Source organism: Danio aesculapii, chromosome 8 (genome assembly GCF_903798145.1).
Source record: "Danio aesculapii chromosome 8, fDanAes4.1, whole genome shotgun sequence".
NCBI lineage: Eukaryota > Metazoa > Chordata > Actinopteri > Cypriniformes > Danionidae > Danio > Danio aesculapii.
In genome coordinates this window covers 22,177,322-22,202,388 of record NC_079442.1, presented here as the reverse complement: position 1 = coordinate 22,202,388, position 25,067 = coordinate 22,177,322, and the positions used below count along the sequence as shown (strand labels likewise).

At 35.6% G+C, this 25,067-nt stretch overlaps 1 protein-coding gene across 2 annotated transcripts in view; it reads left to right on the top strand.

Annotated features, from left to right (window-relative positions):
• oxct1a (3-oxoacid CoA transferase 1a) overlaps positions 1-25,067 on the top strand; it is a 154,988-nt gene that overhangs the window by 69,518 nt on the left and 60,403 nt on the right. For both annotated transcript variants that reach the window (XM_056463412.1, XM_056463410.1), the window contains exons 8-9: positions 23,362-23,469; positions 23,564-23,678. In XM_056463412.1, coding sequence (XP_056319387.1) covers positions 23,362-23,469; positions 23,564-23,678 — 223 coding nt within the window. The remainder of the gene's footprint in view (positions 1-23,361; positions 23,470-23,563; positions 23,679-25,067) is intronic.

Below are 25,067 nucleotides of genomic sequence, written 5' to 3'. Positions count from 1 at the left end.
CTGAGCTAACTTGACAATCAATGAAATGTTTGTAGTTTTAACTAATGCTACTTTTCCCGTAACTACTCTTTACAATCAATCCACCAATCAATCCATTAGTAGTCCAATCATTCACATTCAGGATGATTTGCGGCTTGCTCTTATTCTTTAATTGTCTTTTGCTGCAATTGTGTCGGATGCTATCGGTACATTTTCGAGCTTTTATTTGCCTGCTTTTCAGTCTTTATTGTAGCTATGAGCAGATATTAGTGGCCAGTATCATCTGACCAATACGGTTATTGCAGTGCCACTAAAGATAAGCTTATCAGTTGACTGAGCGCACAGTAATGGTTTAAGGGTCTTTTTCAATGTTTGTGCATCTGGTGATGAAAGCCGTCCTGCTAGGAGAACGAATCAGTCCAATGAGTGCTGAGCAACAGTGTGTATCTTGCGTTCTGCCTCTGTTTGACTGCTTGAGATGTTGTTTGTGGTGTGCAGCCCTTCAGATTTCGCAGCAGGGACTCAGGATAAAGATTGACTCATGCCATGCACTGCCGTTCCTGTTGTCAAGGGATGAGAAGAGAAAACCGCCTAACTAGAGCTGTCTGTCGCATCCGCCTTCAGAGAGTTTTTTTAGTGGAGGAGGCTATTACAGGCATAGTTCACCTGAAAATGAAGATTCCTGTCATCATTTACTTTTTACTTGTTTCAAACAAAGAGCTTCTTTTTTGTTGAACACAAAAGAAGATATTTTGAAGAATGCTGAAAACTTGTAACCGTTGTAATAAAAACTGTAATGTTTGTGGACATTATGGATAATGGAATGGCTGATGGCTGGAGTAATGATGCAGATGTTTTGAAAAATGCTAAAAAACCTGTAACCATTGACTTCCAGTGTATTATTATTATTATTTTTTTTTGCTATGGATGCCACTGGTTACAGGTTTTTAGATTTTTTATTTTATTTTATTTTTTCTAAATATTAATGGAATGGGATGGCTAATGGCTGGAGTAATGATTCAGAAATTTTGAAGAATGCTAAAAACCTGTAACCATTGACTTCTGTTTTATTATTATTATTTTTTTTTTGCTATGGATGCCAATGGTTACAGGTTTTTAGATTTTTAATTTTTTTTTATTCTAAATATTTTCTTAAGTGTTCATAGTTCAACCAAAAATGAACATTCTGTTATAATTTACTAACTCTTTACACTTTTTTTAATAATTATTTTTTTTAGGGGTTTTCACCTTTATTATTGTATAGGACAGTAGAGAGTATTGACGGGGAAGAATGGGGAGCAAAGAGAGGGGAAGGATCGGCATAGGACCACGAGGCAGGAATCGAACTCAGGTCACCATGAGCACTGGAGTGCATGTGTCGCCGCACTAACCACTATTATTTTAAACAAACCACTAGATATTTTAAACAAAAAAACCTGTAACCATTGACTTCCTATGTATTTTTTCTTTACTATGGATGCCAATAGTTACAGTTTTTATTTTTTTTTTTTCTAAATATTTTCTTTAGTGTTCATAGTTCACCCCAAAATGAGATTCTGTCATCATTTACTCACTCTTTACACTTTTAAAAAAAAGTTATTTAGGGATTTTCACCTTTATTATTGCATAGGACAGTAGAGAGTATTGACAGGAAAACATGGGGAGCAAAGAGAGGGGAAGGATCAGCATAGGACCGCCGAGGCAGGAGTGCATGTGTCGCGGCACTAACCACTACACCAATGGTGCAGACACTCTTTACACTTTTTTAAAAGAAAGAATTCTGCATGGATGCCAAGGGTTACAGGTTTTTAGATTTTATTTTAATAAATATCTTGTTTAGTGTTCATAGTTTACCCAAAAATGAAGATTCTGTCATCATTTACTCACTCTTTACTCTTTTAATTAAAAAAAGAGAGTTCTGTCTTCTGTTAAACACAAAAGAGGATATTTGAAGAATGCTGAAAACCTGTAACCGTTGTAATAAAACCTGTAATGTTTCTAACATTAATAATCAGCATCCTGAAGTGATTTCTGAAGGATAATGTGACACAGATTACTGGAGTAATGATGCAGATATTTTGAATAAAAACCTTTAACCATTGACTTCCTATGTATTTTTTCTTTACTATGGATGCACATGGTCACAGGTTTTTAGATTTTTTTTATTCTAAATATTTTTCCTTAGTGTTAATAAGATTCTGTTTAAGATTCTGTCATCATTTACTCGCTCTTTACACTTTTTAAAAATAATTATTTAGGATTTTCACCTTTATTATTGGCATAGGACAGTAGAGAGTATTGACAGGAAACCATGGAGCAGAGAGGAGGGGAGGGATCGGCAATCGAACTTGGATCGCCATGAGCACCGGAGTGCATGTGTCACCGCACTAATCACTACACCCAATGGCCGCGACACTCTTTACACTTTTTTTCAAAGAAGAGTCTGCAAAAGACTAACTTCCATTGTAATTGTTTTATTATGGATGCTAATGGTTACAGGTTTTTAGATTTTTTTTTTTCTAAATTAATATCTCCTTTAGTGTTTATAGTTCCCCCAAACTGAAGATTCTGCCATCAAATACTCCACTTCTGTTTAAACTTCTGTCTTCTGTTAAACACAAAAGAGGAATTTTGAAGAATGCTAAAAAAACTGTAACCATTGACTTTCATTGTATTTTTTTTACTATGGACGCCAATGGTAACAGTTTTTTAGATTTTTCTCCTAGATATATTCTTTACTGTTCAACAGAAGAACTCAAAAGTGATTATTAAAGCTTGAGGGTGAGTAAATAATGAGTATGTTTTTCATTTTTTGTGTGTGAAGTATCTCTTTAATGTGACATTTGATGTGAAGAATTTCTATTTAAAATTCTCTTTTTCAACAAGGACACGTTCACTTAAACAGAAGTGGAGATATTTTTGATGTTACACATCGTTTCTGTTTCTAATCAATGTGGTTAAATTTCTATTCATCAGACGTTGCCACAAGATGAAGCAGCACAACTGTTTCCAACATTAATAATAGAATCAGCATACTGGAATGATTTCTGAAGGATAATGTGACACTGGTGACTGGAGTAATGATGCAGAAAATTCAGCTTTGCCATCATATGAATAAATTACAATTTACAATATATTAAAAGATAAATGCTGACTTGTAGACAAAAGAGTATAAAACACAAATGAATGAATAGTTTGATTAAATTAGCTTATATCTATAAATCAGTATATTTCTTTAAAAGAAATGTTATATGGATGTATGTATATACATTAAGATATTTATTTTTCTTTTTGGTAATAGCTCATTTATAGCCCTTTTAGAGTTCACAATGGATTCAAAAATTGTAAACTCAACTGCTTGTAGTAGGAGTTGTATTATAAGCCTATTTCCTAAAAAGTGGGGCGTTCCTTAAAAGTACCCATAACCCAGGGTCACTAATACCAACCTCGGCCAGTTTTGGAGCTGAATCTTCTCAGGTGTCATGTTGGATCTCAGGTTATTAGATCTAAGTAGATTAGTCAAGACCTCGACTCTGTCTGCACTGTGTGCTTGTATGGCAAGATCATCACTCAAGGGTCAAATGAAGGAGAAGAGAACTGATTTCTGCTGAGGCCAAACAGAAATTAAATAAACGTTCTGTCTTCAGGCAACAAGTCTGTTATACTTGAGGAAAGCTAGTGAATAAACACACAAATACATTGTTTGGTGTGCTCTAACAAGGTTACATTCACATCAGAAAAGTACCACAGTAGAATTTACATGATGGTGCGCTTCATATTATTCAATGAATTACTCTGACCTTAAATAACCTGGGCTAGTGTGAAAGCCTCCTAACAAGCTTCTGAACCGTAAGAATGATTCACATCATCGTCTTCACATGCAGGTAACAGCACGTATCTGTGTGGGAAATGACTTTCACATTAATATACACAAATCTGAGTCATAATCACTGTGCTCTCATGCATTTGCTAACTGGTTTCTAAGAGAACTGTCAATTACATAGATTTTTAAAATTGAATTTATTATAATTACGTATTGAATCGATGTTAAGTGAATATCAATATTTGCTGAAAAATCTTCTGAGCAGGTCTCAGCCCTAAAATAAAGCACTGTAATTCAGCAATATTTTAAAGATATGTATCAATGAGTGATGAATGATTTGAATCTTGGCACTTGACTTTCATGTTAAGTTGTTGAGAAATGCACATACAGAAGTAAGAAACGCTTATTTGCACACAGAAATCCATCTTAATGACATGAGATCCGTCAGGATAAGCAACTTGATTCATTACACTGTGTGCTCAATATGGCTGTTTCTTATTTGTGTGTCTGATTCCTTATGAGGTAAATATTGTTGCAGACAACACTACACTCAAAACAATCTTGAATCAAAATAAGATGTATGTATTCTGATTCCATATAACATTTCCATCCATATGGATATCATACTTTTAATGTAATTGAACTAATAAACTTTACGTGATTTGATATTTTTTAGTTAAACATAAATGAAACAAATAAGAACAAGATTTATGTAATAATATCATCAAAAATAATATATTCTTATTCATTTAAAATACATTGGGCCCTTTCATACACCTGGCGCATTAAGGCACAAGGCATGCATGGCACGATTTGTTGCTATTTTCAGACAAGCGCAACACTAATTTTCATGTATTTGTAAAGTAGCAAATCCATTTTCACCACTTTGTGGACTCATGGGTGTGCTGGTCTAAAAAGGAGGTGTGTTAAGGCGCATTGTTGGTGCGTTGTTATTTTGAGGAACTGAAATAGACCGCGCGCCTGACCAACTAAAAGCTGGTCTAAAGTCCAGTGCAGAGTGTGACAGTTAAGCACCTATGCTGCTCCAAACGCATACACATTGCTTAATGCACACAGGATGTACAGCAATACACAAATATCTTTACATATGAAAAATAGAAATAGGAAGTGTGTTTTGATATAACTCCAACCTCTTTTTTTTATACCACATTTTGTTATTATTGTTCATTTATTCGTTTGCTGGAAATTAGGAAATTAACTGAATTTAGGAATAGTTTTGAAACCAATATGTGCGCTTGACAAACTAAATTAAATATATAGGCTAATTCAGTGGAGTGAGTTTTCACCGTTCCACCGCAACGCAACTGACTCTTAAAGGGAATGGGAGATGAGACTCTGATTGGTTTAATGCATGTTTTGCTTAAAACACACCCATAACTCATTAAGAGAATAAGCATAATCCTGTTAGACCTTGCGCTAGGGTGCAGAGCGTATATATTTTTTTGCCCGTAATAAAGCAAAAGTGGATTCAGACATGCCCTTAATGCTTTTGCGCCATGCACTTTAGACTTTGCGATCGTTAAAATAGAGCCCATTGTATTTAATCTATTGTGTAGAGTATGGAGTTGCGTAATTTTTTGCCCTCGAATATTAAATAAGTAATTTCATAGAATTTAACCTATCCTATTTAGATCTGGCTTTTTCCTACAGCTAGATATATTTGTACCATATTGATATTATTTTTGACCATTTAAATGTATTACTATATCATTTTAACAGAGTTTAATTGATTCTAAGGAATTTGACAACCTAACAAAAACTTGACAAATTAAATAAAATCAAAAGGTTACAAACGGTTAATGATAAACTTCCTCGTGATTCATTAGTTTTGCAAATCACTAGCCAAATAAGGCTATCAATTTTTTTTTTTTTTTATCTAACTATCATGTTTATTTTTACAATTGACAGACAAGCTTTCAGTATCAGCAATAGTGTGCTCCCCTACCAATTTGTGCACCAGTAACCAGACAAAAATAGTGAATAATTTCTGGAAAAATTACTTATTGATTTCGGCCAGAAGCTGACATGCAGCTCTACAATACCCTTATGAGGGATACCCACAGAATGTGAGAATGTGAATTGAAAACGATTGAAGCTATTCTACTAGCTATCCTAGTGAATTGGAAATTTGGATAATTTTAATATAATTGAAATGTTGCATTCATTCATTTTCCTTCGGCTTAGTCCCTTATTTTATTAGGGGTTTCCACAGCGGAATAAACTGTCAACTATTCCGGCATATGTTTACGCAGCAGATGCCCTTCCAGCCACAACCCAGTACTGGGAAACACCCATACACTCTCGCATTCACACTCCTACACTACAGCCAATTAGATTCTCCAATTCGCTTATAACACATATCTTTGGACTGTGGGGGAAATCGGACCACCCGGCGAAAAATCACTTGAACATGAAGATAACATACAAACTCCACACAGAAATGGCAACTGGTCCAGCTGGGACTCGAACCAGCGACATTCTTGCTAACTACTGAGCCCTCAAATGATACGTATTGATTCACAAACACATGCAAATGGTGGCATCTCAAACAAGACAACACTACAATGCTTATATGAAATTATAAAAGACAGTAAAGATTAATTAATTCATTGTTTATCTGGGTCTCCAAGCTATATGCTGTTTAAGCTAGCTCATCTCACCTGTCATCTTCGTCTTGAGTCCTCAGTTAGTTCACTTGTTATTTAGCAATGTCACAAGTGCACAATATTGGAAAAATTAACATTGGGATATTTGTTATCCCTGTGATTTATGTAGTGAGATAAGTATTCAATAGATACGTCATAGTGACGAAGTGGGTAGCACGATCGCCTCACAGCAAGAAATTTGCTGGTTCGAGCCTTGGCTGGGTCAGTTGGGATTTCTGTGTGGAGTTTGCATGTTCTCCCTGTATTCGCGTGGGTTTCCTCTGGGTGCTCTGGTTTCCCCCACAAGGCCAAAGACGTGCTATAGGTGAATTGAATAAGCTAAATTGTCCATTGTGTATGTGTGTGAATGAGTGTGTATTGATGTTTCCTAGGGATGGGTTTAGCTGGTAGGGCATCCACTGCGTAAAACATGCTGGATAAGTTGGTTGTTCATTCCACTGTGGCAACCTCAGATTAATAAAGGGACTAAGCGAAAAAAGGAAAAGGAATGAATGATATGTATACAATTTCACCAGATGACTGAATATTTCTATTTGGTAAGAATTTATAATTTTAGATGGATTGGGGTGATTCGGGTAGTGCATCTGTATAAAACATAAACAATTTACAAGCCTTAATAAATGCAATAAAGAAAGAGATATAAATATTGTAATGTTTTCAGAACAGTATTAAGGTACTGCAATTGAGTAATCAAATGTAAAATAATACTCCATAGTCTTCGTGGGATAAATAATTCAATAAAATAAACTGTTATTAAAGTTACAAACTACACTTTCTTATGTCTGAATGCTTTCATAATCCTCATACAAGCACAGACCACAAAAACACATGCAAATGATAAATTATAATTCACACTCAACATTGCATATCCTGCGATATAATTATAGCGAATTATCCATATATTGTGCAGCCCTAGTCACAAGTCACACCTCCATAAACTAAAGTTAAGTCTCGGTCTAATAACAGAAAATATAAGTTCATTTAGAGTCATTTCGTTCAGCAATAGTGTCAGCACCTCTGATTGACAGTTAATGAATAGTCTTCGCCTCAGATGTCATGCCAAGCACCGCCCACAGACCTTTGTTTAAACATCTGAAGCATATATGGCATATTTCTGGAAACACTTTACCAGATCCTCAGTCATTTTCTGATAATATATATAATATATACAGGATTTCTATGAGTCCAGTGTGCAGCAATTTTTATCAGCCTATCTGGAAAGAAGACTGAGTGGATAAAATAACCGGGATGTTTATATAGATGACAGTGCTCATTAATATCCATATAAGTTTCTGAGACATTCATCATTTCAGTCAGACAATCAGGCATTTTCTGCCTGCATAGCCATCTGTTATTGCGAAAATAACTTTGTGACTATGAGCATTTATCAATTTGATGTAAATGCTTTGATGTAAATTACAAGAAGGCAGTACTCACTGCGTAAATGCTTCAACACATCACATGTTATCCACTTAGTTTCAAACACGCAGGTATGCTTTTTATTCTTGTTTTTTTTTTCTCTTGGCAGTGAAAACCTTACGTTTTCTGTCATTTTGGTCCTAAAGAGAAGATAATTTAACCTTAACAGTAAAATTTTTTTTTCAATAAAGCCTTGCTATCAGTCTGCATGATCTTCATATAGAACTGCATACCCAAAATAATGAATCTCAGAACAAAGTCTACATGCATGTCCTGCTGATTTCCTCAATGTTTTGCTAGGAGATCATTTATAATATTGATGCGTCGCCAGTTTTAAAGATGTTTGTGAATGAATGATGCAAAGTTGCATCTCGGACTGTTATTCCAACGCAATCTCATGGCCATTCGTAACTTTTTGATTTGGTGATTAATTCGTATGAATTCGCACAATCTAATTCGTACAATTTAGTACAATTTGCTCATCACCCAGTGATGGTTGGGTTTAGGGGTGGGGTTGGGTGCCATGCCTACTTTTTAAAATCGTACATTTTCATACGACTAAACTCGTGCGAGTTCATACGAATTAGCCACTAAACTAACAAAGCATAAAATACTTGCGTTTTCTCGTGAGATCAGGCTGGTTATTCTGAGGACAATTCCACGTCCACAAATGGTGTGGCTCACAGCGAAACCTGATTGGTTAGTTAACCTGTCAGTCATATAACATAGTCCCTGATCATTCAAAGTGGCCAATGGGAGACTAGTTGATGGTGGTTTGTCCACACAAAAGTATCCATTTCATACACTTCTCTAAGTTTTTGTGAAAGGATTACATTTTTGCCATGCCTTTTTGGATAGCTGCAGTCTTTGTAGCAAATCCTATACGAGCAACTTTACATAATTTTTCATGTTAATTGCCAATGTTACTTTACTACGACGCCTGTCGGACAACATGCCGGACAGTGCAAGTGTATCTGTAAGAGACCTGCAAGAGAGGGGCTCAACATGAAAGGGGCCATAACTTGTAGTAGAGGCATAGCTAGCAGTTATCAAGATCCCATTGAACTATGCGAAGTGTCACAAGAGATGTTGTTGGCAAGATGGCGGAAATACCAGAGAACATTTTCCAGAAATTTCCAGAGAACATTTTCAGCAAATGTTTTCATGAGTTTTCTCTTTACCCACAGTCAATTCATTTGATATATTATTATATTCATTCATGCAACTCCACTTGCTAACTTATTCCTCTGTTTTTTTCATGACAGTTAGCCTACTTGGGGTCACCCCAGGTGGTTGTAAATGACAGTAAAATGGCGAGCACGTCAAGTATGAAAGCCTCCACAACTCTCAGCGGTTTGGGTTAGGGGTAGGTATAGATATTAATAACTGTGACTGTTTGGTTTAGGGTTGGGGGAAGGTGTAGATGTTAATAAATGTAATGGTAACACTTTATTTTGATGTCTATTTGAGTATTAGTAGACTGTGTGCTTAATATCTGTTGGTACCGCTCCTTAAACAGACATTTAACTGACTGTAAGGTACATGTCAACTTACACTAACCCCAACCCTAACCCCAACTTGACAGTCTACTTATAATCTAATGAGAATTAGTTGGCATGTAGATGCAATGTAACTTAAATTCAACAAACAGACCATCAAAATAAAGTGTGACCACTGTAATTGTTGGGTTTAAGGTTGGGGTAGGTGTAGACGTTAATAACTGTGATGGGTACAGTGCCATCTTGCTGACAACATTGACACGATGGTCTCGATAACTTCAAGTTTTGCCACCTTCATGTTACGCCCCTGTCATGCAGTCTGCAGACAGACCCTATTCACACAGTGACTGGGGCTCAGAATAACGCTGTTATGATTGGCCAGATTGCCTGTTCAGCCAAGGGTCAATTAAAAGCTTTCTTTAGAAATAATGAAATTTGGGTAAGGAACGGTGACTGAACAAAAATGCAAAAGTAAATCTTACAAATTCTCTTATATTCTTAAATGCAAGCAGCAACTCTGATTTCATTTGACCTTTTACTTTTTATTTTGCTTTCTCGTTATTTGGCTATAGAGTGCACTATATTCCCTATCTTCTGCATTTACTCTCTAATAGCCTAGGCCACATTTAGCTGTGTGTAAGGGAAGACAGCATTTCATGATCATCCCATTATAATCTGCCAAATGCAGCAGCCATGTTGAATTATTTCCCCTCAATTGGCTGGCTGATGAGGCTTGCCAATGGCTTGGCGTTTGGAGAGAAGCGTTCCTGTTGCCTGTCAGAGCCTGGCGCTGGAAGTACTGATGCCACTGCAGGAAACAGCCACCTTATTTCCTCTCGTTATAAACCAGACAATGCGCCACATCGTCCTAATGAACAGGATATCTGATAGCTGTGAGGAGACATAAAGCTGCTATTTTTCTAATGAATTAAAGAAACAGAAGTGATCATTAGCATTAGTCAAAGGAAATGCAGATTGGCAACAAAAATAATAATAATAAAGCAGGCGCGATCGACACGGCCAGCCGGTTGCCAGGCGACAGCAGATCTGTGGCATATTCCAGTTATCCTGTTATCGCAGGTACAATGAGGATCAGGGCATTGTGGGATGCGAGGCCAGTTGGTTCAAACAAGGCCATATTTGATAGTCACAATGGTTGTAAAGGAACCAATCTGTTCTTTTTCAAATTTGGTTGAAACGACAGGTTGCATGAAATGGGTTTTTTTTTTCTCCAGGACGGGGCTAATTGGTTATTGATGAAATTCGTCCTCAAAGGTATTATCTCTCCTCCTCCTCCTCCTCCTCTCTGTCCAATTTCAAAACGCTGATTATCCTTTTGGTTTGTTGCACATAAATTACCAGTGCAACAGCTGGGGCGTTGTGAGCGAGATCAGGGATATTGCAAAATCTGAAGCCTGCAGATCGTAGTGTTGATTTTTCAATCCTATCAACCTCCTACTGGATTATTCCTGCATTTGTTGTGTTTATGTAAAGATTTTCTGTTATTATCGTTCTGCAAATTCTTTCTCTCAAGTCTCAATCATGACTGAATAGGACTCAACAAGGTCATTTAAATCTATTTAGGTCATTTAAATGTATTTGCATTCTGCAATTTTTGTTCACCCTCGTGTCTTGATGAATTGTGTATATTTTTTCTAGTCAACACAAAAGGAGACATTATAATATATTGTAAAAAACATGGCTGAAGGGCATTGTTAGGTGATGTCATTGTTATGTTAATGTTGTTGTTAGTAGTAAAGCATAATCTTTAGACAATAATAATTACAGCGGGGAAAATAAGTATTGAACACGTCACTATTTTTCTCAGAAAACATATTTCAAAAGGTGGCGTTGAATTGATTTTTTTACCGGATGTTGATAGCAACCAAAGAAATCCATTTATGCAAAGAAAACAAATCTAACTAGTTTACAAATGAAGTTGTGTAATAAAATGAAATGACACGGAAAAAAGTATTGAACACATGAAGAAAGGGAGCTGTAGAAAGGCAGTGAAAGCCCAGACAGCAGCTGACATCTCTCAGTAGTTATTCAGCAATTCTCTGCCCTTTCTTATTGTAAATGCTGGTTCAGTCCAATATCTAAATCACCAGGATGTTGGAGATGAAACCAGGGTTGACATTTCAGCAAGACAATGATCCAAAACACAGCCAAGGAAACTCTCAAATGCTTTCAGAGAAAGAAAATCAAGCTGTAGAATGGCCCAGCCAATCGCCTTTACTAAATCCAATAGAAAATACAAATTAAAGATCAGATTTCATTAACGAGACCCACAGAACCATCAAGATTTTTACACTCTGTTGAATTCTGTGAAAAACTCACACCTGAGCAATGTATCTGACTTCACTCTCCATATGAGATGCATCTTTAAGGTGCCATCATTAAAAAAAGCCTTTCATATAAAGTGTTAAAAATGTTTCAGTAGTTCAGTACTTTCTCTTCTTTTTTTTTTGTTGTTTTATTTTTATGTTTGTATTGTTTGAGTTTTTGTCAAAATCTGATTCCATTCCATTTTAACAGCTTCTTTAGAAATCATATTCCCAGAAAAAATAAAATAAAATAAAACATGACATTTTCAATACTTATTTCTCCCGGTGTATATAATACTTTTTTAAAATAGAAATGCACAAATGTACATCTTGATCAGGGGTGAATGATTGGTGGTGAAATTTATTCCCATAAATAAATTATATTCGGAGTTAATTATTATATATGGCTAAAAAAATTTTTTTTGACTGTCCCGCTTAATGTTTTTTTCTGAGGTAAAAATAATGACCACTATACATTTTGTTATGTTTACAAAAGTTCAGGGTAGCAATAGTTGTATATAGAAATTTGTTGACACATTAAAAAATATTTAAGGATCACTGTGCAGCACCTAAATACTGATTATTTGTCATTTTTGAAACTTTGTACTTCACTATTATCCACTATTATTACGATCACTGCTATTCAAACCACTCGCTTTTACCCATGTGTCACCAAGAAGTTTTTACTCATAATTAAATTAGGTAACACTTTATATTGATGGTCCATTTGAGTATTAGTAGACTGTCTGCTTAATATCTGTTGATATGCTCCTGCAAGTACATGTCATCTTACACTAACCCAAACCCCAATCCCAACCTAACAGTCTACCTATAATCTAATGAGAATTAGTTGGCATGTAGATGCAATGTAACTTAAAATCAACAAACGGACCATCAAAATAAAGTGTGACCCTACATTTATATTTTTTAATAAGAACAGGTCAGAATAAGTATGTTGTTTCATATTTACAAACATTTATTAAATATATTTTGACAGTTTATTTTCGTAAAAGTTAACTGAATCACCACATCAAATATTAAAACCATTTATATTGTAGATTGCCCTGTTTATTTGAAAGGTCTAATTGTGTTTTTTTAAAGGTCTTTGGTGCAGATTGACTTCATGAGAATGTGCCGCATGTTTATAAATGCCATTAAAAAAAAAAAAAACTTAGCTGTGTCTTTAGAGGTTTCCTTCTCTTCCGTTTGGTGCATGTTCCCCTCAAGGGCCACTTGAGTGAAGTGGTAATTGTGTTTTGCCTCAGGTTGGTAGCCCCTCAAGGTGCCTGCTGCTGATAGGCCAGGTTTCCTCAAGCATACATGTACTGAACTAAAACCTGCTTCAAAAACATCCGCAAGTGAAGAAATATGTGCTTATAAAAATTGACAGTAAACTACTACACGAAATCCAACCTCACTATTTTAACAACATATCTTGGTTTGTGTTTATTGGGAAATCTCTGCTCTCAGATCTCCATCAGACAGGAAGTAGAATATTTTGGGTTGTGTTTAAAATGTATGCTCTGCAATTTATGTTTGTGTTCTTGTTATGCTACGATTCATCACTGTCATGGTTTGGTTCACTTTATGTTTTTGAAACCATAGTACGGTTAGAAATACTTTAGCCTACCATACAGTACATTCAGAATGTTTGATTTAGGTTTAAATTCTTCTTCAAATACACCAGGGGGTTTCAAATACACTATCCACTGTAAAAGAATTGTTCACTCAACTTCAAAATATTTATTAAAATTATACTTATCCATTATTTAAGTAGATTTTTTTGACATTTGAAGATGAAGATAATTGGATGCAGCAGAACCATTTTAATTTGAAGAATCTGTAGAGAAACTTTTGAAAACGAGGGCAGGGTTGTGCACACTTACCCCCTGGTTGTGTTATTATTCTGTATGCTTCATCCAGCTCAACTCATATGACCAGTGAGGGGGCAGGGGAGTTGATGAGGGGGTACACACAGTTAAGTACACACAGTTTAGTCTTGCATCCTCTCCATGTAAGTTCAGACTTCGCAAGTTTTATATGGAAAACAAACTCCCGAAGACACGTCGGGTAAATCTTTAAAGGGAGCAGTGTACTCTTTAACATCATTCACATCACTCTGGCTTCGTTATTTCACTTTCTTAGCAATAAAATGAAAACATGATTTAATGAACTGCCTATTTTCACTCTGATATTTGCAAGTTAACAGACACCAAAAATGTTGAGGCGTCATGCAGCTGCATATTTAAATGATCGTCATCTGCACTGTATGCATAACAAAATGGAGCCTATAACATTACAGCCTCTCTTCATTCTCATTTAAAATATGAAACACACCCTCTCTTTTTTTGCTGAATATCAGTTTTAATAATCAATAATGGCCATTATAACAGTGTAACGTACAATAAGTCTATACATTATAGGAAATAAATGCAAGCAATAAGTCAAATGTGCAGAATCAGTGTACGTGGTTACATAAATTAATATATTAACTTATCTTTGTGCTCAGCCAAAACACGTTACCTGAAAACAAGTAATAGATTCAAAAGACCAAATTCAGGGAATATGTCATTAGATATAGACAACAAGATGAATTAAATATCATGTTTAACAACTATAATGAGCTCAGACGTCCATATACGCTTCAGCGCATGCCAGAGTGTGTGTGAGGTCGTGTGATGTGTGTTTCCAGCTGTGTAGTGTGGATGGAGAGTTGTTCAGAAATGCTGTATGAAACGCCATTGTGGAGGTGGATCATTTTCATTTTGAAATGCCGTTTTAAAACTAAAACATATTAGTGTAAACGGGGCCTAGGTTTGAATATAAGTATGTATACCCTTACTTTGTAGGAGTCTTAGAACGCAATGTATCTTTTTTTAAACATAATTTGACTTTTACAAACAAAGAATACCAGAGAGGGTTAAATTTATGGGCTTGGACCCGTCATCGCTGCTTGCAGCTATTTTTGATTTTAGATTTGTCTTATAATGCTTACTGACACACGTCTAACTATTTTTGAAGATTGTGGATTATTTGTGTGGCGTCTGTTGGTTATGCTTGGCAGATGATAAGATGGCAAGATGTGCAAAAATAAACATTCTAATAATTTTTTTTTTTTGCTACCTGCCCGATTTAAAGCGATATGTAACGTGCGTTCACTCCATGTTTCTGATCCAGAATTGCCAACTGTTTCACAACATGTGACTGTCAGCTTTAATAGCCTTTGACGTGGCTCACAGTCCAAAAAAAGAACAAACCTTTGAAAAGAAAGGTTTTTCTCTCGCCCTCAGGGATATGGCTTCCCTGTTTTCCTTCTGTCTAGGTGACATCATCTTATTTTCACTCTCATTGAAGAGCAAATGCTACAGAGGCACACAGGGTCAGTATCTTCTATTCCTGGGGGCTGCTTGTCCATGTAAAGAGATAATATAAAGTGATATATTAACCTTACTCTGCAGTGAGGAAGTGAGCTTTGCCATTGTTTAGGACATTACAAACATGTTTTTGACTGTACATAAAAAGAATATAACAAGAAAATATCAGTTTGCAACATCAAACAGCATAATGAGCTATTTAAAGGCTAAAAATCAATGGATGGGAATGAGATTGGACGTCTTAAGTCAATAAGGTTCCAATGGCTGCACCTGCTCTTACATGAAAGAATCAGGTCAATAGATTGATATAATCTAAATCAGCAATGTATAGACATTACATTTACACATTGTAAGTGAAATATAATGCTTAATTTTATAATGTAAATGCAGCAATATTTTACTGATATTATATTATATTATATTATATTATATTATGCAAAAACTATTTTCTTTCATATAATATATATAATCATATTATATTATATAATATAGTATTATATAATATTATATAATATAATATATGAGAAATATCACACATGTAACAGTGCGATATGGCTGTATATCGGCATATCCTAGTACCTTAGTGTCCCACCAGTGACGATAAACAGCCATATTGCTCTCCTTCAAGTGTGAAATTGCATTTATACAACTGTTCGGCATAATCGTGTATATAAAAAAAACCACCAAACCACGGAGAGTCTCAAAAATCCTATTGTCTGAGAAACTTTTCTTCCGCCATTCATTCACATCTGCAGCTGACCATCAGGAAAGCAGAAACCGTTGCTTAAAACACGTTACTTTAGAACTAGTATTTGAATGATTCTTTCAGATATTACAAGGCTGAACGGCATGAAATGCCATCAGTCTACAAAGATTTCCCAGTATTTCTCTGTTGCAATCGGGAGACCGCAATAATTAACCCCAAAAAAGCCAAAGCAAAGCAAACACTCGCAGATTACGATGTTATAAATCCAGCACTACAACATACAAAAGAGAGATTGACTTAGAATGTCACTTACCTGTTTTAGAATGATTTGATCAACTGTAGTTTAAAATACAAAAAGAAAATGCTGAGTTTTTCTCCCCTTAGAACTTCCTATGCGGTCTCTGTTGCCATCTGGTGGCAAAACTGTCTTTGCTCTGCTCAGTATGACAGGCTGATGGCCGCTGATCAACGAATTTATAAATATTTAAAATGGGTATATTCTTATACCGTAAATAAACTGTGTAGTTGCTATCTTAACAACTACATTCTCGCCTAAAAAATCTCAAAAGTACATTATGTTGTCCAACAGCTGCAATATTTGTCGAACTGAAGTGAGCCTATTAATCTGCTGTTGCTATGTGGGTTGTAGAAGAGTGAAGAGGCTGTAAGAGTGCTGTTATTGCAGAATATCACACTGCTATCAGCCAATCAGATTCAAGAACCAGAACAATATTGTTGAATGTAATAATATAATATAATATAATATAATATAATATAATATAATATAATATAATATAATATAATATAATATAATATAATATATGATATGCCAGCGGCGCAGTAGGTAGTGCTGTCGCCTCACAGCAAGAAGGTCGCTGGGTCGCTGGTTCGAGCCTCGGCTCAGTTGGCGTTTCTGTGTGGAGTTTGCATATTCTATGCGTGGGTTTCCTCCAGTTTCCCCCACAGTCCAAAGACATGCGCTACAGGTTAATTGGTTAGGCTGAACTGTCCGTACTGTATGAGTGTATGTGTGAATGAGTGTGTGTGGATGTTTCCCAGAGATGGGTTGCGGCTGGAAGGGCATCCGCTGTGTAAAAACGTGCTGGAGTAGTTGGCGGTTCATTCCGCTGTGGCAACCCCAGACTAATAAAGGGACTAAGCCGAAAAGAATATGAATTAATAATATATGCCAATCATTATTAATTTCCTTCATTGCCACTTTTATTTCTCCCCCAAATAAGAAACATTTCTTTATATATAAGGATTCTTCAAAATACAGTTCTTCTTTATGGGGTGTACTGTGTCTTTAACCAATATGCCATATATTTGCACCCTAGTATATGGTGTCTGTAGGGTTAATGAGGCAGCAAACTCTCCAGGGAGAGTGTCGCTAACTCCTACAAATTTCATTTTATGCACCGCATTAAACCCTCAGGCAGTCTAGAAGCCTGAGCCCCTCAATCATCCTCTTCCACATGCATGCCACAACAGCAGCACTGCTAAATCTGGGCACATCTTCCTGCCTTCTCAAACAGTGCCAGACACAGACCATCCATCTGATGTAATATGCACAGATTTCAGCAAATTTCCCTTTTATGTACAACGCACAAGTCTATTGAATGTGCCAGGTAAAGTATAGGAGACTTCACAGGCCTGGTCTTTGTTCTTTGTTTGTGTGCATCTACAGGGCTTAAACGCGCTCTGGGCGCATCGATTTGGCTCTCAGTGAAGTGTGTGTGTGTTTTTTTTTTCTTCTGTGAGCCTTTATCTGAGCCTCCGATTTTTGTTCAGTATTTTAAAAGCTTATTTTTGGTCCTTAAAGGAGTGTTAAGCCGCTCTCTGAGCTCTCTGCGGTGCTGTCTGTGAAACTGCATGTGAGGCTTTGTGCTGTTATCACACACACACACACACACACACACACACACACACCAGCAGTAGCAGGTACAGCATCAAAATTCAGCATGCAAGGATGCGGATGGAAACATGTTCATGCAACATGTGGCATCATGCTGCAAAATGGGCTTCGAATGAGTGTTGTAGAATTACTGATCACAAAGTTTTATGCATAATTGGAAACACAAACTGTGTCTGAAATAAATCACAGTATGAGTGCTACGTTTGAATTTTAACATGACCATTAAAGGTGCCTTGAAATGTGCAGCTTCGTTTGATCTGTGATGCAATTTGAACTGAAATATGATCACTATATATCGAGTATATAGAGTTGCACCTCCTTTTTGAAATAAAAAAAATTGCCAATAGCTCTCTGTTTATATCACAGCTTTATAATTGAGTCAAATCTGAGTGACAGCCGCTGTATATAATAACAATTTTGGGTCTGTCTAACTTTAAAACACAGCCTTCAGTGTGTGATTCAAATGAGTTTGATATGTTTGTGGTCTGTGGAGACTTGTGCATACTTGCGGCTCTGGGCTGGAGCAGACTGTGTGTGTTTGCGCTGTGGTAATTCGCATAACAATAAAGTGAAACCAGACTACATTTACCCCAATGGAAAGCAAATTTACAGAATTGTTTATCCCCTATATGTTATCAATTTATAATAATTATGATTTCCTGAGTAATAAGTGTGTAGTACAAGCAGTACATTTAACTTGATTTTTAGAGTAAAATTAGCAAATTATTGTATTTTAAGTAAAGGTGTTCTACTATAAATTCAGATTATTTATTATTTTTTTTGCATACTCTATAGTAGGGAGCCTTTTTTTTCCTGAAGAAGTCATTTCATCCATTCAGCTGAATGCAGAAATGAATAAATGAGACATTGACCTACATCGCTGCCTACTGCCAGTTCATATTTGATAAAGCTTATTTTATCTATTTCCTCCCAATTATTTCAGATTTATCCATCCATGATTGTTTGTATTTATCCAAATATTTCCTCTCCATATTCACCAGACACCTTCTGATAAACACTCCATGGTCCTGGGGTCACATTGAGCAATACTAAGTTTGCTTCACACAAGTAGGGATGCAACTATTAACCAATTTCACTATTAACCAAGCTTTAATTTGTCGCAGTTAATTAATCCGTAGGCTTCTCAACACCGCCTTTTTTGCACGGAACAAAACTGCCCCAACTAAACAAAGTTTTGCCAACTGTGCACTAATTTAAAGTTCTGAGCTTGTACACCGAGGCTAACATGCATGGACACTGAATTTAAGGCTGATTTTAACTATGGCTGAGGCTATTAAATAAGTTCCGTGCATATATCCCGTTTTTTGTAGTTTGGTATTTTCAATGGAAGTTCACGGCTTGCGCATGCATATTGGCAACAACACGCTCACGCTTTCAAGGCACACGTAGTTGAAAGAATGCCGCAAGCGCACCTCGAGTCACGTGACAAGAACTGACCAGTCAGCTTCATACTTAGTATGGAATAAACACATTTCTACTCCAAAAAAGACAATAAGAGCAAAAAAGACAATAAGAAAATACCAAACAGTTTTGTAATCTATACACAGCTTCAGCAGTGTTTGACTACATTTGTTCTCTTTAAAATGGTAATATTTAGCAGATATGTAGCTTACATGTACATTTGACAAAATATTTTTTATTTTATTTTATTTATTTATTTATTTATTTATTTATTTATTTATTTATTTATTTATTTATTTATTCATTGTTCTGTCATTTATTTTATTATTAGTGCCAAATGAATATACAAATAATTAACTTGCACAGTTTAAATGTCTATCTATCTATCTATCTATCTATCTATCTATCTATCTATCTATCTATCTATCTATCTATCTATCTATCTATCTATCTATCTATCTATCTATCTATCTATCTATCTATCTATCTATCTATCTATCTATCTATCTATCTATCTATCTATCCATCCATCTTTATTGCTGCTCTCTGTTTGTTTGAACAGCTTTTTATCTTCATTTGTAAATCACTTTGATTTAGTGTCTGCTAAAGAAATAAGTGTAAAATGTAAATACGTTAATCTCACGACATGATTTATCCTGTCTGTTGTATTTCTACATTCATGGTGTCTCTGTAAATACAAATTTAGATGCAACATTTCTGCAGTTGCATAGATTGCACACTGGGTTTACTTTTAATAAGGTTATTGGTTTTAAACTCTTCTGTTGTTACTAACAATTGACAAATTTGAATATACAATAAAACTTTACAATAAGGTTGTATTAGGTAATGTCAGTTAATGTATTTACTAAAATGAATGTACAATAAACAATACATTTATTTAACTCACAGTGCATTAACTAATGTTAACAAGCATGAATTTGGCAACTAACAACTAACAACTAACATTAACTAATGAAACCTTATTGTAAAATGTGACCATCATTAGTAAAGCATATTAGATCGTTTTTATTATCAAAGACAAATGTTATTGGTTCTTGGATTTCTTGTAACCATTTACAAGTGCCAAATTTAAATATACAAATAATTAACTTGCACAATTTTAATATTAATCAATATTATACACCACTTTACTGTTTTTTTTAGGGTTTTTCTGCTCACTTTTGCAACCTGTCACTTCAGCCTGCTAAAAATTTCATAAACTTCAAGATTACCAGTTAGAAACTTAGTAGATTTTTCTGTGCATTGAGTAGCTGTCAGCACTTCATTCCCTCCTTCTCATATCCTCAAGTCTCCAAAGAGAGATAGGTTAACATTTTCCCATTTGCAGGGCAAACTCTCCTCAATCAGGCTGCTTATGTGTGACAGCTTTATTGTTCCCTTTAGGGTCTTCAGGGCTGCCCATATCAATGCTGCGTGAAGGCTCTGTATAGCCAATGACTGCATCCCTCAATTCCGAATAAAAGCTTTTTCTTACATCTGACAATGCATTGCCTCTCCACCATTTTCAGGGTCAATTTGACCTACAGTCAATGGTACAGTACATTTCACAGCTGGAATCATAGACAGAGAGCTGATGATAGGGAATGGCATGAAATGGTTTGTTGTTTGATATGTGAAACTGTTTGAAAGTTTGAGACTTTAATGAGTGTAAGACGATTATACTCACAGAGACATTGTTTATACTCACAGATACATTTGTTTGATTAAGTTACATTATTACACTAAAATTATTCATTTGATTCAAAGCTGAATTTTCAGCATCATTACCTGACTTTAGTGTCATGATCTATCAGGAATCAGATTAATAATGATGGTTTGATCATCAAAAAAACATTTCAAGTTTTTAATGTTGACAACAATGGTGCTGCCTGATCTTTTTTTTGGTGGAAGACATGATACATTTTAGTTTTCTTTAATCACCTATCCTTAAAAACACAATGTTTTTTGCATCAAAGTGATTTGGAAGACTTTTAATCATCTCTCCTTGCTGAATAGCAGTCATTCGTTTTATTAATTTGTTGATTACTCTTACTGACTCAAAATGTATTTACTCATGAGTAACAGTAATGTGTATATGTAAATAAATGGACCAAATGTCTCCCTGATTTGTTGCTCAAAGTAATAGTTCTTATGGAGTCTGAAGATTATTCATTATTCAAGGGAGGTGATTTTAAGTTTGGTAGTGCTTTAAGGGGTATGAATTTGGAGAAGAAGCTTCTCGGTTTCCCATGCTTACAGTTGAGTCTTAGCTCACTAGCACTACAGGCTGTCAGCATGCTAAAACTGTCTCTGAGAGGTCATAAAACACCATTTAAACGGATCATTAACCCCAAAAGTGAAAATTCTGCCATGATTTACTTGTTCATGTTGCTAGAAACTTTTGCCCATCTTCAGATTTTAGTAGATAGTAGCTATTTTGTCAAATTTTAGAGATCATTTGCATCCATTACAAGGATATTTTCCCAAAACTCTGATGCTTGAAAATATTCGAAAAGAGATCAAAAATAAATCCACAAGAATCAAGTGGTTTAATCCTAGACTTCAGAAGAGATATGGTCACAGATCACCGATTATACTGATTTATTTTTAATTTTATTTACAGAGTAACAGTGATTAGCAAGCATTATTTGCTTCATGGAAGCTCAAGCATGCTTGATGTGTGAGAACCACTGAGGTTCATTCTTGTGTGTGAGCAAATTTGAGTTTCTGAATAAACCCATGAGGGTCGTTCTCTCTCATTAAGCAGATGTGATCAGTGTCGATATATTTATATGTGAATTATAAGCCTAAATTAAATCTATTCATCATATAATATGAGAGTTTTTGGTGAACAGACTTTAAATAGAGGGGCATAAATCCCTCAAAATTGATTTTAAAATATCTTAATTTGTTTTCTAAAGATTAACAAATGTCTCACAGAATTGGAATGACTTTGAGGTGAAGTGAACCTTTAACTATTGCACACAACATTTTAAAGCTAATTCTTCTTCAGTGAAAGTACTAGCCCTAATGCAAGTTAACCAACATAGGCTTATTGTAAATACATGCTTTAGCCTTACATTGTTGTGAAACCACAAAAAAAGTACTTTACATGCGTTTGACTGCAGATTCTAGGTAAAATTAACACTAACATCGTGTCTTAACAGCATGTGACGTGACACAGTTCCAGCGACAAGCAATTTGGCTGTCTGCACCAAAAGCAATGTGACATGCTAGAAACATTTAAATACCAGTCACTGCACTCCCACCGAAATGGAAAAGTATTTAACAGTTATAAACCGTTTTGACTTTCATTTTCAAACAGTCTACTAAAAATTTGACTTTCAGGAACTGAGATGAACTATCTGTTGCTGCTTTAAGTAGAATGACAATAAATGTAATGTAAAATGGTATTTAAAGTCACATTGGTAGCATTAAACACTGAATAAAGCACATAATCTGTACCTGAGGTGATCATTGTCTTAGTAGTATAAAGTATGTTGTTGCTTTACTCGGAAAATGAAAGCATTGCCTAAATAGAAATTTTGTGTGTCACTGTCACAGGTGGTTAGGACAAAAAACTCCTTTTAACATGCAAAAGCATGTCACTGTGCCACGTGTTGTTAGGACTTGGAGTATGTCAGTTTTGTATACAACATCAAATAAATTCCACAAAGAAATGAAGTGTCTGTGATTTTGTAATCGAATATGTTCATTTCACTTGTCTATCTCCTTATGGACTTTTGTCTGATTTGCAAAAATGCTCTCTTAGTCCTGAAACATGCAATGAAACGTACCAGGAGCACTGTATTTTGGGTTTTGGAAAAAAAATTCCACTGAGCCATGTAATTTCCAGTGAGGCATGTAATTTCCAATGAGCTTGGGTTGAAATCAACCATGTTTTTACTACAAATGAAAAATTTGTAATAATAAAAATGGTTATTGTAGTTAAACTATTGAAATCACAATTCAACCATAGTTTTGCTATACTAAACCCAACCATAATATATACTATAATATTATACTTATGCTATAACATAATATAATACTATAATATTTCTTGAAGAACCCTGATCATTCAAATGCTAAACAATGCCCTAAAAACACATGGTTATACACTTTTGCCATAATAAAACCACAGTTAATTTTCATAACTGAAAAAACCTGAGATTCTAATCTGATTGTCATCTGGTCTATTTTTTGTGTTCAGGTGGAGGAGATTGTGGACGTGGGCACGTTTGCATCAGAAGACATTCACATTCCCAGCATCTACGTCCACAGGATTGTGAACGGAGATCACTATGAGAAGCGGATCGAGGTGAGCTGGCATGTTTCTGTCAGTTTTCCTTGATCAATCTAACCTCTGTCATCTTTTATCTCTTATTGTCGTCACTCTGTCTGACCTTTTGCAGAGGCGTACAGTCAAGAAAGCCCAGGCTGAAAACCCCAAACCCAAGAAAGACTCTGATATCGTGAGAGAGAGGATTATTCGCAGAGCCGCACTCGAGTTTGAGGACGGAATGTACGGTATGGACTGTATTTCAGACTATTGAACTTTTTTTCTTGATTGTAGACCCCTAGTGCAGTGTTTCTCAACCATGTTCCTGGGGGACCACCAGCTCTGCACATATTCCATGTCTCAACCAAACACACCTGACTGAGATCACAGGCTCATTAGCAGAGACTGGCTGTTTCTCAATTCCAAGAAAGCAGAGAACGGACTTGCGTTCTCGTGGAGAGCGGTCTTGCCAGGTTACGTCGGAAAATCGAATTCTGGAGACTGTGAGAACACAGAACGTGTCCTGTGAGAAATGAGATGCTGCGTTCTTCCTGATGGTCACATGACCTTGAGAAAATTATTTAAACGTTACAGCATTCATACAACAAATTATTATTTAATTTTTTTTATTTTCAGTATATGTAGTGTGCATAAAAACCTTACAAATATACTTTGCACAATACAAATAAAGCAGATTTTAATACGAACTTCAGCAAATAATGTGTTTATGCCTTTATTAAGATTTTCATGGTAATGTTTACTTTCACCCTCTCATTTAGGGAAACTCCTAAGATAAATAGGTCATAAATAATAAATCTATATAAAATGCTACGCAGAATAAACCTCCTTTATTCAGCCGCAATGACTTCTGGGACTTCTCGAGCGAGTTTTTGTGCTCAAGTCTGCATCCACGCATCCTTGATATCAAGAAAACATCCGGGAACTTTTATGCGTCCTCCGTTCTTGCTATCTTTGGAACTGAACTTTGACGGTTGATGATGATGTTACACGAGGACACAATGCTGAAAAATGCATATTGAGAAACAGCTGCTGAAAGACCTGTAATGGGTGTGACAGACAAAGGAGACGTCCAAAACATGCAGTGCTGGTGGTCCTCCAGGACTGTGGTTGAAAAACACTGCCCTAGAGTTTACCATTTTTAATCCATTCAGCCAATCTCCAGGTCTGGCAGTATCACTTTTAGCCTAGCCTATCCTAAATCATTGAATCGGATTAGACTATTAGCATCTCGCTCCAAAAAAAAAAAAAAAGTTTAATAATTGCCCTATTTTAAAGATCAATTTTTTTTGTATTTATGGGCACGTTTGAACTTCTCATGAAAACTTTCCACCTAATTTATGAAGCACATGAATTTCTTCTTAAACTCATACTTCTAAATGAACACTGGCATACACAAGATTAGCAATTTGCATATTACACGCCCAAACCAGCTCCATATAAGGGCTTTTCACAAAGCAGCACTTGTCCTGTGAAAACTGTAAGGCAAATTATAAATGAAGAAGAGACAATGATGGCACTGAAACAAAAGAAAAGTAACTTTAAATGGTATTGAAGGGTTTGATGTTGGACGTGGAACGTACTTTCACTTCTGAATATGAATAACATTTTTGTTGACT